This window comes from Leguminivora glycinivorella, chromosome 8, assembly GCF_023078275.1.
Source record: "Leguminivora glycinivorella isolate SPB_JAAS2020 chromosome 8, LegGlyc_1.1, whole genome shotgun sequence".
NCBI classification, from domain to species: domain Eukaryota; kingdom Metazoa; phylum Arthropoda; class Insecta; order Lepidoptera; family Tortricidae; genus Leguminivora; species Leguminivora glycinivorella.
Genome location: NC_062978.1, coordinates 9,867,569 through 9,881,607, shown reverse-complemented (window position 1 = coordinate 9,881,607; position 14,039 = coordinate 9,867,569). Strand labels below are relative to the sequence as shown.

General features: G+C 38.9%; 1 protein-coding gene across 11 annotated transcripts in view; it reads right to left on the bottom strand.

Moving 5' to 3' along the window:
- The window catches only part of LOC125228482 (proton channel OtopLc), a 52,776-nt gene that overhangs the window by 9,592 nt on the left and 29,145 nt on the right, over positions 1-14,039 (bottom strand). For 8 of the 11 annotated variants that reach the window (XM_048133045.1, XM_048133046.1, XM_048133044.1 and 5 more), the window contains exons 2-4: positions 10,400-10,591; positions 8,227-8,387; positions 300-484 (exon numbers count right to left, since the gene is read on the bottom strand). In XM_048133045.1, the coding sequence (XP_047989002.1) occupies positions 300-484; positions 8,227-8,387; positions 10,400-10,564 (511 nt within the window). In that variant the 5' untranslated portion in view covers positions 10,565-10,591. Of the gene's footprint in view, positions 1-299; positions 485-1,126; positions 1,400-8,226; positions 8,388-10,399; positions 10,592-14,039 lie in introns of those variants that run through there. The other 3 variants (XM_048133052.1, XM_048133054.1, XM_048133048.1) reach the window with 2 other exon arrangements.

The following is a 14,039-nucleotide window of genomic DNA, read 5'->3' as shown; positions in this document are numbered from 1 at the left end:
TTCAGCATTTGTCACCTCTTATGCCATTAATGTTCAAAAACGTCATTTCGGTCACTTAAAAGAAGATAATTAATAAATAATATGAAATAAAAATAAAAGAGCCACCTTTCCATGGTCATTATAACGTATTCTATCACTCAGATATATATTTTATTTGCCTATCGTCAAAAAACTTTACCTACCCAATTGTTTGATTAATGGGCAATATCATGTCGAAAAAAAACATCCATCGATTTCTTTGTTATAAGTATTTTGAAAATCATGATGTTTTTGTGAAAAGGAAAGAAATCCGAACTCACCTTGAAGTAGGAAGCAGAAAACGTATAGCAAGAACAATATGCTCATGCCATAGAGATAGGTGAAGAATCCTTCATAGTAGTAGAGGGGCAGGTTATGGGTGATGACGTCGCTTATCACGTAGGCGATGCAGACCACCACCAGAAGTTTCGCGTAGATGAAACTTGAGATGATGAACAGGGAGGTTCTGTAACAAACAAAGAAACTCTTATGAAATTAGCGCACATGTGCTTTCCTAGAATCCGAACAATGGCTTATTTGATTGGTAATCGCGGAAATCGGTGTTAGCGAAATATTTTATTGAGTAATTGGTAGTACTGGTAATTTACAACGTCGCGGTTGTTCAGATTACACATATAGGTAGTAAGTAATTGACTAAGAAGGTCCGAAATTTAACCGGATCGTTCAAATACGTTGTAGGTATATACCACCTTTCTGCGCAGTTGCAATTGCATTCATGGACAGAACACATAAAATATTTTCTTTCTGCTATAAGTTTATGTCAAATAATTGGGACAATAATTATTGCATATATCTATAGCTTTACAACTTTACATTTATCAACAATACGAACCTTTTGATTCCAGTGTACAAAATATATACCTAATTAATATTAATGCCTTGATTCGATTAACTAATTTAACTATACAAAAGACTGCATAAAGATAAATCGATGTATGTTGGTATGCTTATCGAACTAATATGTGCAAAAATAGGTTGTTCGATTACAAAGACACAAATTACACACAATCTATATGAATTGGTGTATAATATGTGGTCCTTAAGATGAGGTACATGAATCTGAAAAAAAAATCGTTAACAGACATACTTTTTGGATGGCTTCGGCTGCACGCATTTCAGCTCCATTTCCTTATTAGCCGTGTTATGTTTCTCGGCGATGGCGATGTCACTCCCCTGCTGTCGGTGCTGGCCCACCGGCAGAGTCGCCATATTGTCTACGGCCTCCAGCTCCACCGTGGCCACCTTCACCTCAGCCTCCATCGGCTGATGCTTCTCCTTCCCCATCACGACACACTGAACGCGCTTACACAGTATCCATAAGACTCAGGGTTAAGGATACGAGGGCAGGGCGGACTGTACTCTCAAAGCTCCGGAAGTAAGGTGCGGCGGGACACTGAGAGCCGAGTTGCGCAGTGTTGGATGCTGCGCGGCTAACTAGGGGTGTCGACCCTCTGGTGCGAACCCTCTTTTAAATTGCACTCGTAAAGAGGGTCGTAATTCCCTTCGACTCGTGATTGTGAAGGGGAGGTGCAGAAATGCATGTTTTATGCAGCTAATGCGCTATCGACTTTCAGCGGTTTTGATATCTTACTTGACTTATATTTATCTCTTTATTATACAGTATCAATCAGATTTATTGTGCGGTGGTTTCCTTTTTCATAACCTCTGTTTTTCTCTTTAAACTAAAAAAGTCATAGTAAAATAAGTACCGACGTTCCGTGAACTCTTTAATACTATTATTCAATATCTGGTGTGGGATTTTTAAGTTATACATAAAAGTTTATTTATAAGCACCTTAGTTATTCCACTGCTGGGTAAGTGGGTAAAGAGAAAGACCCTCTGCCCGTTCCATAAATATACATATACATACATCGGAAAAAGAAGAGTCGTGGAAGGGCCCTATAATACATTCTCTGACTTTCCTTTTTCTACACAGATTCCATCAAATAATAAATGAAGTACATATTCTTAATTGCGCTACCTACAAAAAAACAATGTAAATAAGGTACAGGCAACAACAACAGGAAATGAAACTTATAATCCTACCCCTCGTGATTTAAAAATACTATATCCTCGGAAAGTACAATGATGATGATGTACACAAAGACACCGGTCTTGTTTGGACTCAGTGCCAAGTCTCTAGCACGGCCTACAAAGTGTCAAACCGAGTTCGGGTGGTCAAAATACCTTTAACCAGCATATTTGGTTTGACTCCAAAATGTATCCACTCGACAACCCTAATCCGGTAGCAAGCGGTCGATAGAGACGCGTCCCGGAGCGCCGGGAGGCTGCGCGAGCGACCCACTGACCCGGCCACACACCCTTACCAAAACGCTACGCAACATGCATCCATACCTCTTAAATGCAACGTGTCAACCCTAATATGCATCAAGGGGCACCACAGTTCTATAAAGGTAAAGTTAAGTACCAATCTGATGGTAATAAAAGGATGAATAAGGTACGCATGCGCGGTCCCGATTGAATAGTGACCTACGAGCGGGGTCGACGATCCCGCCATACACTATGTTTTTGTGTATGTTCCAATGCAATCGAGGTCACTATTACGTTACCATTACGCCTTTATTTTGTATGGAACTTTTTAATGAAATTTGTAAGTATAGAAGCGCAATTTTATTACAGCCAGGTTTTTGACACGTCTACGTGCCTTTAGATATCAATGTAGTAACAACAAATGCATTCAAAATAATTAAAAGGAACAGTTTCTTTTAGTTTAATGCATTCGATTTTAAAACAAAAGAAATTCATTTGTATAGTGGGAAGCTAGAGGCAAAGGCGGGCCGGAGGATAAACGCAAAATAAACGATAACTTTATAAGAAGTCACTATTAGAGGTACTCGTTACACAGTATTTATAAAAATTTCGTAATGATCTCTAAAAGTATTTGAAATAATTAGTGCAAAATATTCATAGTTAACGGGGTGGCAACTATATGTTGACATTGACCGTAATTTGGACGTTATTATTTACCTGCTAGGAAAATGGATGAGTGATTAAATAGGTCAGGACCGGGAACTTTATTTATCCTCTGTCCTTGGATGTCCAGCCATCACTTTCGGTCCAGCTGAGAACTTATCCTTGCTGGACTAATTATAATACAAAATTTTTAATCCCTCAAAGGTATAAGTTCCCCTTTGTACTGTTCTTTACTGTAATTACTGTGATTTTGCTACTACTAATAGTACTACTTAATTATTATAGGAGGGAGTCGAGGCATATTTTACACTAGGTACATTATAGTCAACAAACTGTTAATGTATGTATGACGGCTATAAATAGTACTAATATGTTTCGTTTAGAATATATCTTCAAAAGAAGGATTTACTCTACCAGTCGTATTTATTCCGGTTGACCTTATCACTTTATGTGACAAACCAACAAACGGCCTGGCTGATAGTAAGCGGCCACCATCGCTAATAGACCCCCTGCAGCTATTAACTATTGTATCCATGATTATACTTAAGGTACTTACCTACCTATTTATATTGATCAGTGATTATGACTTGTTTTCATGTAGACTGTAATTTACGTGGTTTTTCATTACAGAAGAGACCTTATATTTCAATTTCAATACGGACGTATTTCAAGGTTCTTCATCAATTTCAGACGAAAACGCCCTTACTGCACTTGAAGGTTGAAGCAGAAGGATCCTTCTGTCAATGAAAGTCACATATATACTTCTAGCACATAATACCGAGTTGAGACACGAGCCAAGTAATTAGTATACCGCGACGTGATCTAGGCTTGCTAGAATCGCCACTTGCATTCTAAACGGTCATTACGCAAGATCCTGCTTTGTCTCTGTCGTCATCTTGTTAGTTCCAGAGGATTAAATAAGAGCAGTGCAATTACGCTTCTTTTATTATATGCAAAATATGCAGTCAATACGGAGTAGTGTGTCGTGCCTTCACATTTGGCCCGTTTAAACAATGATCAGTGTTTCTTAAACACGAGTAGCAAATGTACGAACTCGCCAAATCACCTGTGAAAATGAGTAAAAAGGCCAGACACTTATCTGGAGTGTGGAACTTGAGTTATTGATATACCGAAAAATTACAAAGTACCATCTAACCTTCCAGCCCAAAACGATACAGTTAGCCGTATTGTGTTGTGATGAAACTGGTTTCTACACAATCTTTTTCTTCATTAAGTATTTCTTTAACTCTAGCACGTGACTGAGCCGTGAAAACTTATAAGGGGTGGCTTTGTTAGGTCGGAATGTCCTTCTTAAGAGAGCTTTACATAAATTAAGTAGGGTTTAAAGAACCCCTACAAAACGATCATTATCAGGGCATAAAGTATCGACCGGGGGGTGGACCACAAAGAAGTCTTGAGAGAAAAGGGGAGACGATCACTTCTGCATATAAACGTAGCTCCCATTTTTTCTCTCTGGATATTGATATTATGAAAAAATATTCTGACACAATTTGCCTCAAGTTTCGACTTTTCGATTAAAGAGTACATCGACTAGAAAGAAGATATGTAACTAAGCACGTTGAGATCTTAGATCCGGGTTGCGTTGCCAACACGCTATAATTTTGAACAAAGCCATTAAAGCGAATCGTCTCCAGACCTACATTTATAATAATTAGGCATTGGGAATGCTATGCGCTTTACAAAGCGCTTGAAGTCCTATTTGACGGAGCACCTCAACGGTTATGCTTCAGACATTCGCAATCATGCTCCATAAAATGTAACTACCCACTTCTTAAGCTAACAAACTTTAGGTTGACTAACTATTGTCTATATTTGAATGAAAACTATCTAGGATTAGAAGGAACGATATTATTGGAGCGGGCTCACAAAAATCGGAACAAACACTAACGATTGGTATCATGGCATGTTCCGATATTTGTGAGCACTTTCCTAGCTCTGATATACGAGTATAACATAGCGACTATACATTTAAAGGTACAGTCGCCAAACGAAGGGGCGAACAAAACGACTTGGTGACACTCGTAGCAAACCCATTAATGGTCCGGCTAGACGACCATAATGTTATGTAAGTGTGCATTGTGTGCACCAAGGCCGAACGTTATGTCATTCACTATTTTAACGCTTAATTGAAATTGATATTGTGTGATAAATAATTGAATAGAATAGGGGACGGATGTGGGTTTCGTATTAGGATTAATGCAAATGACGCTCGTGGTTTATTTACTCTACCAAGCAAATTACAAAATAAGTTACTTTTTATGGAAAGTAAATTTATTTTTTCCTGTTTCTGATATTTTATGGTCTAAGTATTGGTTGTTAAGAATAATATCGACCAAAACCACCTCGTTTGAATTTTATGGACATTTTCGTCACACGGCCTGCATTTCGTGTAGCTATGCAAAATACTAAAAAATATGGCAAAATTTCCTTAAGCTTTTGGCCTCAGAAATGGGTGGTTAAAATTATTCGATTTCCTCATGATATGTGCAGTTGTGTACACATATTATATATTCTAGACTACTTAAGTAGGTATGATCAGAGTCGCAGCATAACTCTCTGGATTCCAATTTGTGGCAAACACAAAGTCCTTTAAGACCAGGCTTTACGCACTACAAGTACCTACATAGGTATAGAAATTTAGTTCAAAGCAAAGTTTTGCATAGGCAGATCCTTCATTAAAGCGCTGTCCACATCCCACAACGGATGAACGCCTTACCACGCTCCAGTATGTTACCTGTTTCCCACGCTCATTCATCGTAAGCTCTATCACAAAGCCAGTACATTGAGTTTACAATGCCCAGCCAGACACGTGGTCATTTAGTCACGTCTGTATGCGTAACCATTTAATCGATTGTCCATCCATGCGGCAGGGAAGCGCTTTGATTAAAGCTTCCTCCCCTTTATTTATTTTTAAATTGTCCGCGTTTTTTGTCCGATGATGTCATTTAATTTAAAATACAGGGCGTTCCAAGACTATGAGACATGAAGGGAAAGTACCTGAAATATCGTAAATAGGATATTGGTTTCATTAGTGACTCAAACAGTTTACGTTGTTTCTTTCTTTTAGAATACCGACTATGTTACTAAAGAAGTACTTTACTAATTATTACTATTTGTCCATCCTTTCAATTGGTACTTATCATAAAAATAAGGGTATCTTTTACATTTAAGTCGGTTTGATTCCCAGACGAACTACCTAATTAATTTTTAGAACATTTTTGAATGCGGTATTATTATGACATAAAGTCTTCTTTCAGCAAAATATCTTATCTACGATATTAAATTTTAGGTCGGTAATACTTTCGCTTCATATCTTATAGTCCTGGGACAGCCTGTATACAGAATAAATCGAATGCGATTGTAAAGCCATTGGATATGAACTAGGTCATCGATACGTTTTAAATAGGATTATTGGCACAAAAGCTTCTTCATGATTACTTAACGCAGTCGCAATTGTTACAAAGCCGACCTGCGCAGCAAACATGATTCTAGTATTCAGAATAAATTTGTATTCATTACAAGATTTACACATGTGTTTTAAGCATATTATGCATGAGCGTCCGCGATTAACTCTTAACATTGTTTATTGTACTTGAGGCTTCGATCTTCTCAGGGATCCGTTCTTTGCAGGGATTAGTACACTTATAAGAAATGAATGCGGCGCTAACTGAACCCTTGAACATGAACAGTAGATAGAGTCTAAGCTAAGTTGGCAGCAGCATTGTCACTGACTAACATTTGCTAGCGTTTGCGTAACCAACTTTTTATGCATCTAGCTTATACTGCATATCATTAGCGAGCATTAGTGTTGGAGGCCAAGAAAGGCTTAGGGCTTGTGAGGGTCGCTGTACCAGACGAGTGAGTAACTAACGTAAGAGCATAGCTGGGCACCGTTAATCAAATAGTTAACTTCGATAATCGTTAATCCGTTACTTAAAAAGTTAACTTCGTTAATCGTTAAAGCGATACATTTCGGTAGATTTAACGGAAGTTAAAGTTAATCGATAATCCGTTAACACGTCATAAAAATAGGACTTCACTGTAGGTAAGTATTATGTATTTGTATTTACTAAGTATCCACCAAAAACCATTAAAACCTGTGACGCCAATCGGTAAAAAAAAACCGAAATGTAATAATTACGGTCTCTTCGGGCTTTTACCTACTGCCGTTGGTTGGCTAAATCCTAGGTTTTACTTCGGATTGGTAATTATTGGGTCATTCATGCGGTCGCGATCGTGATGCGTCGGTTCTTCAGATTGAGATTTGAGATCTTCAGAACTCGATGCTGTGGGACACGATAACTTAGTAGAGTAATCTAAGGCCCGCGCCGGACTCTAACTCGATGCGTCGGTTGCGCGATTTGTCTGTCATGCCTGATGATTGCACCCTATTCCCAGGTTAGTGATCGATCTAGCACGCCTAATAAGATTTAGAAGATCTCAAATAAGTGATCCAAAGTCGCCAATTGGTCTTTAGACTGTTTATAACCGACGGATCTGCTTTTACCGATAAATTCTAGGTTTTGCCGTACTATTACGGGCTTTTACAGTAGCAGTAAGAACGTGGTTTTCGCGGCGCAGCGAGCCGCTTGGGGTGCTGGATTAACGATTAACGGACCCGATGAAATTTAACGGAAGTTAACGAATCCGTTAACATTTTTTAAAGTTAACTTAAAAGTTAATCCGTTAATCGAAATGTTAACTTCGTTAATTAACGATTAACGGATTAACGAGTTAATGCCCAGCTATGCGTAAGAGTAACCACACTCTTACGTTACCGAATTACCGAACCTCCGACATTATCGAATTTCTATTAGGTACCGAATATGTAGTGCACTCGTCCGTCTTATCTGTACGCGTCAGAATACAGCTTACTTTCTTACTCCGTTGGCTCAGTGCCCCAAAATGAGACTTGGCCTCCGATACAAGACAGCGCCACTTTTCTCGGTCCTGCGCTACTTCTCGCCAATTCTTGACTTGGAGTTCGCACAGATCTACCTCCACCATGTCGCTCCAGCGATACCTAGGGCGTCCGACAGGTCGTCCTCCTGTTTGGCGACCTAGGTATGCTCTTTTCACATTTCAATCCTCATCCATCCTCTCGAGATGGCCCAACCAACGGAGTCTGTGTGCTTTAGTCTCTCCTATGATGTTAGGTTCAGCCAGTAGGTCTTCGATTTCACTTTTCCTAAGGATCAGAATACAGCTGGGAAAACAATTTCTCTAACTCACTTGGCATTCTTGGGCTTGGTCTCCGGCTGGCAGCACGCCCGGTACCGCAGGATGGCGTCGGTGGGCGACAGCGCGTCGGTCTCCTCCGGCGCGTCGCACTCGTCGGCCACGAGCGGCGCCCGCGCCGGCGACGTGTGCGACCCGTACCCGTCGGAATTCAGCTGGAACAAACTCGGATCTATAGTTCGTGAATTTTGAAAATCGTCGAAATCGTTCGTGAGTCGTGAAATCGGATATCTTTTCAACTAAAAATATAATAAAACCGGTAATTTGTTTACCCCAATTATTTACGGACTATAGTCGTATTTGTATATCCGAATTTTACCCTTAAGGTCCCAGTCAATTTCTAGTGCTGCTTGATGCAACTGCTGCTTTTTTAACCGACTTCAAAAAAGGAGGAGGTTCTCAATTCGACTGAATGTTTTTTTTTTTTTGTATGTATGTATGTATGTATGTTATTCGATATCTCCGAGAATCATGGACCGATTTTCAAAATTTTTATTTCATTCGATCAGGTATAACCCCGAGATGGTCCCATTGGCACCAAGTCGGGGTCTGATGATGGGATCTTGGAGAAATCGAGGAAACTCCTCAAATGTTATAGGCACATGTAATGTTTCTAGTGTATTTTTTTCAAAGGTACACCAGTATTTACGCCTGATGGTGATAACTTTATGTGGCTGAGCTGATGATGGAAGGTCAACTCCTCAATGGTTAGGAGTTAAAGGATAATTCTTTCACTACTGTACATAATATATTCGGACTGATACATAAAATATCAATAGGAACCACTAAAAATCAACAAATAAATAAACTTTTTAACAAAAAATAAAACCGCCTTCAAAAATGAGCGCGTTACAAAACACGGAGAAACTAAAAAGCAAAAAATAATAAACCTTTGAATTCAGATTTCTTATCGGATTGCAATAATCTAAACATCCAAATTATAAACAAATCAATTATTTTTGGAGTCGGTACCAGCCTGCGTATGGTTGGGTGGTGCAAACAGGAATAGCAAAACGATGAACAGGTCTGGTACCGACTACAAAAGTAATTGATTTGTTTATAATTTGGATGTTTAGATTATTGCAATCCGATAAGAAATCTGAATTCAAAGGTTTATTATTTTTTGCTTTTTAGTTTCTCCTTGTTTTGTAACGCGCTCATTTTTGAAGGCGGTTTTATTTTTTCCAAATAACCAATTGAATGATATAAATATTAAAAGGTCGGGTCGCAAACAGACAATAAAACCTCTAATGTAGCAAATGAGCGCGAAACCCCGTTTTCATTTTAGCACTATTTGTACCTAGGTAATGTGCTCGTATATTAAACCTTATTATATAAAAACAACATTTCAGTCGGTTAACCTTAATTAACGAATAAAAATGTCTATCAAAATCCTGCTTTAAATTAGGCTACGCATAAAATTTGCTAATGGCATAACCGCTTTACATAAAACGTTCTATAATGGGGTTTTATGTGTTTTGTAAAAGTGGGGACTAACAAATTCTGTTAGTTATGAAGTGGGGCACACGTGGTGGCCTGTTTTCGGATCAGCTTTGAGAAATGGTTACTTGCGTGCGTTAACTGCTATTATTTTGTCATTATCAACCGGTTCTCTTTACGGTATTTTATTCCATTGCGTATTGTCATTCCGAGATAATAGCGGGATTGGTATTCGCATGATCGCGGCCATTGCGGGTGTTCCTAACAAAGGTACCTAGGTACCTACAGATGCAAACCTATAGCCATTTATTTCTTTAAAAATGTCGTGCTGTCTATCATACATCATAATAATTACACGGTGATCGTCTTTACGAAAAGCAGCATTCAAGTCTGTTTTTAACGATACAAGAAATTAGGTTATAGCTTCTTTGCTACTAAAGATAAAATAGAAGAACAAAATTGTAACATGCAACTTTTGAATCGTGACTAAGACGAAATTCTTCCCTACTTAGTCAAAAGTTGTCTCCTTGGCTGCAAATTATAAACTCGTGTAATGATCGGGAAGAATCTAATTTCCAGGAAATTTCAGAGGCCCCTATATTTATCGCAGCCCCCTTGCTAATCCCCTGAAAACCATTGTGAGGTTGCCTGGGCCCCTAGGCTGCGTGGCCGAAGGATCCGGTCCCGATTTCGCTAATTTTCGATGCCACAAAAATCGTTTGCTCACTTTGACGATGGTTCCAACTTGGGAGTCTTGAAGTTCGAGGCCCCGCTCGCGGGGCACGTCGCGGGGGTCGGGCAGGGTGCGGGGGTCCCGCGGGCTCTCCCGCGAGTCACCGTCCACGGTCAGGAGCCGCTCCTTCATCTCGTGGATGTAGGGGCAACGCTGCATCGCGATGTAGAACTCGCGTACGCGGACCTGTGGAACGAGAACTAACATAAGAAACCTACAGACATGAGGAATACCTACTTATAATTATGGTCTATTTCATCAACATTAAAAAATTGGTCACCTAACAACTGCAACAATCTGGTCATGTCTTAAGCACCTAAGTACTGTCAATCCGAAAAGACTGGTACTGTTTTGTTCTAGATGACTGGTAGTACTGATACTACTGACTATGCTAACGGGCAATTAGGAGACAATTAACAGAAGCGAAGACTACATAGATGAAGTTAACAGAAGATTTATACTGATCGATGATCGAGTGTGTGATCAAAATATTTTTTGAAGACTGTCGTAAACTGAATATTTTATTTATTATATTATTTAGTAAAATTATGATTTAGGCGCGAGGTCACGTCATGGGATGACATGATTTACATTACGTACGTAATGTGCAGCGGACATTAAATAATCAAATTTAAAAGAAATGTCATTTTTCCTACATTCCGCTGATCGCATGCGGTCAACGCTGCATTCATCACATAAAGCAACCGACAGCTTTAAAGCATCACATACTCGACATACAACTTATTTACCGCGCACGGTGCTATATCTTATGCAGCAGGAGATCAAATCATGTCACTAGAGAAATCAAGTACATTTTCCCTTCTTTAGAAGTCAACTAAAGTTAAGTAAAACAACAAAAAACAAATTAAGGTTAGCTTCTCTGTGCAACAGCACTGCGCGAATTAATTCAGAGTTCGCGGAGGCTCAGAAAGCGGCCTAAATTCAGTAAGTATATTTTTTGTAAACGTTTCTATTATGTAGAGACTTGAGAATACTGGGACACTTCCCGTTGTGGTACTTGTTTCGCCATATGGGGAAGCTCCACTTGCAGACCGTCAGTAACGGAGAGCTTCTTGGGTATTTTTACGAGTGTTTAATTCAATTAAATGGGTTTTAATCCTGATCACGAAGTCAGATAGCTGTTCCCTTTCTCCGTATAAAAAATACGCAGTCCAACCAATCAAGTTTTTCATAAAGCAGGGTGTTTTACAATCAAACTGCTGCTAATACGAGTATTTAGTTTATTTAGTGTTTTAATTAAAGTTAGTTAAGACCTATAATGACATACTCAGACGCCTATACACGTCTAATAAAAGTGAGTACCTACACTCGAGTCTAAAGTAAGTACTGTAAGTAGGTACTAAGTAGCCATCGAATTGTTTTACTTTCGGAGAGTCATTAAATTAATATCATACCCTCTTGCCGCCCAATGTACAATCAGATGTACATTTGGTTTCAATGGAATTTTAACTTTCATGTAAACAAAAAAAGTATAATTTCTTTTGTTTCTAAAATTTTTCGAACAAATGAAACTCAACTCAATTTCAAGTACCTACAACTAGAATCTAAATTCCTTAGCAAAAATTTTGCATGGTGGGCGTTACGAAGATAGTGGAGTCCGCCTCATTATTTGTAGTAAGTTCAAATATGACTCTTCGGAATCCTTTGATCAGTTACTACAATAACGTATTTTGCCAACGTGAAAGTTTATCGAAACCAATTTGCATTTCCCACCGGACGGATGCGACACCTGGACAATTGTAAAATTTGCAAACTGCGATGAGCGAATGATAGCGATGGAAAAGTTGTAATTTCAATCGCTAACAACACCAGGCGAGGAAATAAAACTGGGCATGGGCAACCAGTAGTAAGCATAATATATTGTCTCGGAGCTGTAAGTTCACATTTTTGACACATTTGTTTTGAAGTATGTTGCGATGTGGTCGTATCGTTTGCCAAATCTAGCGATTATTTACGAATTGGTTAAATCGATTAGGCCCTATGTACAAGGAGACGCTTTAACAAATATACGATTTCTATAAACTTACTGAAATGTCATTTGAATCGAAATGTCAGACTCTGCCACAGCACTAGTTTAAAAATAAAAATGAATGATAAATGACATTAAGTAAATGCTGCGTGATAAATTAATATTGTAAAATACTCACTAACGAAGAGCCGCAAAAATGTAACGTTTTAGATTATGTTTAAAGTAAGCGAAATATTCTTAAATATTATTACAGGATTTTATTTAATTTTAACCTATGAATGTTTCTGTTTTTGCCATACGTATGACTAAATAAATAAATTTAAAATTTCATTAGGTTACCCTAGTTTACATCTGTGGACGCTGTCATGTTCATGTGTCAAAAAGAGGAACTTACAGCTCCGGGACAATAGGTAGGTACTATAATTGTCGCGTCCTATGACGCATGATAGTTCCTCTAATTCGCTTTTGGGTCTGTCGGCGCACATACCTCGTGAAAGACGCTGCAAAAAAATCATCTGTTAAAGATGCTGTGGCCAATGATGAGACATAATAATTGATTAAAGAAGCCATGGAGTGCCATATAGTCCTTAAACATTTGACACTGACAGTAACTACCTACAAAAATGTATGTCATACTGATCATCACACGCCAGCTTAGATACTGCAGGTCAAATTACACTGGGTGACTATGATTGAGCATACGCTGGGGCTGCAATCATACTCGGCCAGAACTGGTAATGAAACAAAGGCCGTTACCCAGTTGGCGAGCTGCCCACGCCCCTCGAACGCTGGCGAATTGTGGGCTCGACTCAATCCAATTACCTAACTTACGCAACTGGTTTGTTTACAAACAAACCATCAGACTGCTTAGGCATTACAGGCCGTTTTTTGCGCAGCGATAGGGTATGATGAACGCCTTTTTATTGTTAGCGATAGTTTACGAATAGACCAAGTTACAAGCTTTTTCTCCTACTTAAAGTTGTTGTGGCTCCTGGCCTTTGCCAGGGTCCGCGCGTTCACCACTTCCTGTCTTACTGTAAGCGGTTCTGGGCGCCCGCCTATTATGTAAGATCTTTATTATTCCTATTAGCCATCCGCTTACATCAAGCGTTCATTCAAAAACGTAAATTGCACGTGTAGTATTTAAATTTGGGAATTAAAAAACTAGACGTACCTAATAATACATTTTCATCTGTTTACGCTTTGCAAGTTAGGTGCACTTAAGTAAGTAGGTACTTATTAATAGTGAGACACAAAAAGTGTGTGAAATAGTTGAAGGAATGTTCGTGTGACAAAAATAACGGATGTGTCGTGATAAAACCGTCTCGATTGTGCAATGTCTCATGTATTATACTTTCTAAAGTAACTGTCTATTACTTTTGTACAGCGATTCATGCACATCAAACAGCTATAAAAGCTGCAGTGCACGTATTATGGTTCACGCAACACTAAGGGCTGCAATCGATTTCAGTAATGAGGCTAATAGGTCAGCGGACTAAGTTGACACCCCACGTAACAAAGCAGGCAGTGACATGACATGGCTAATTATAATGTTAATCTGTTAACAAGGGTATTTGCATAAGACGGTTCTTTGTTCGCTTTGAACTCCAAATGGGGGGCTAATTTGAACGTACAGTTGAACAT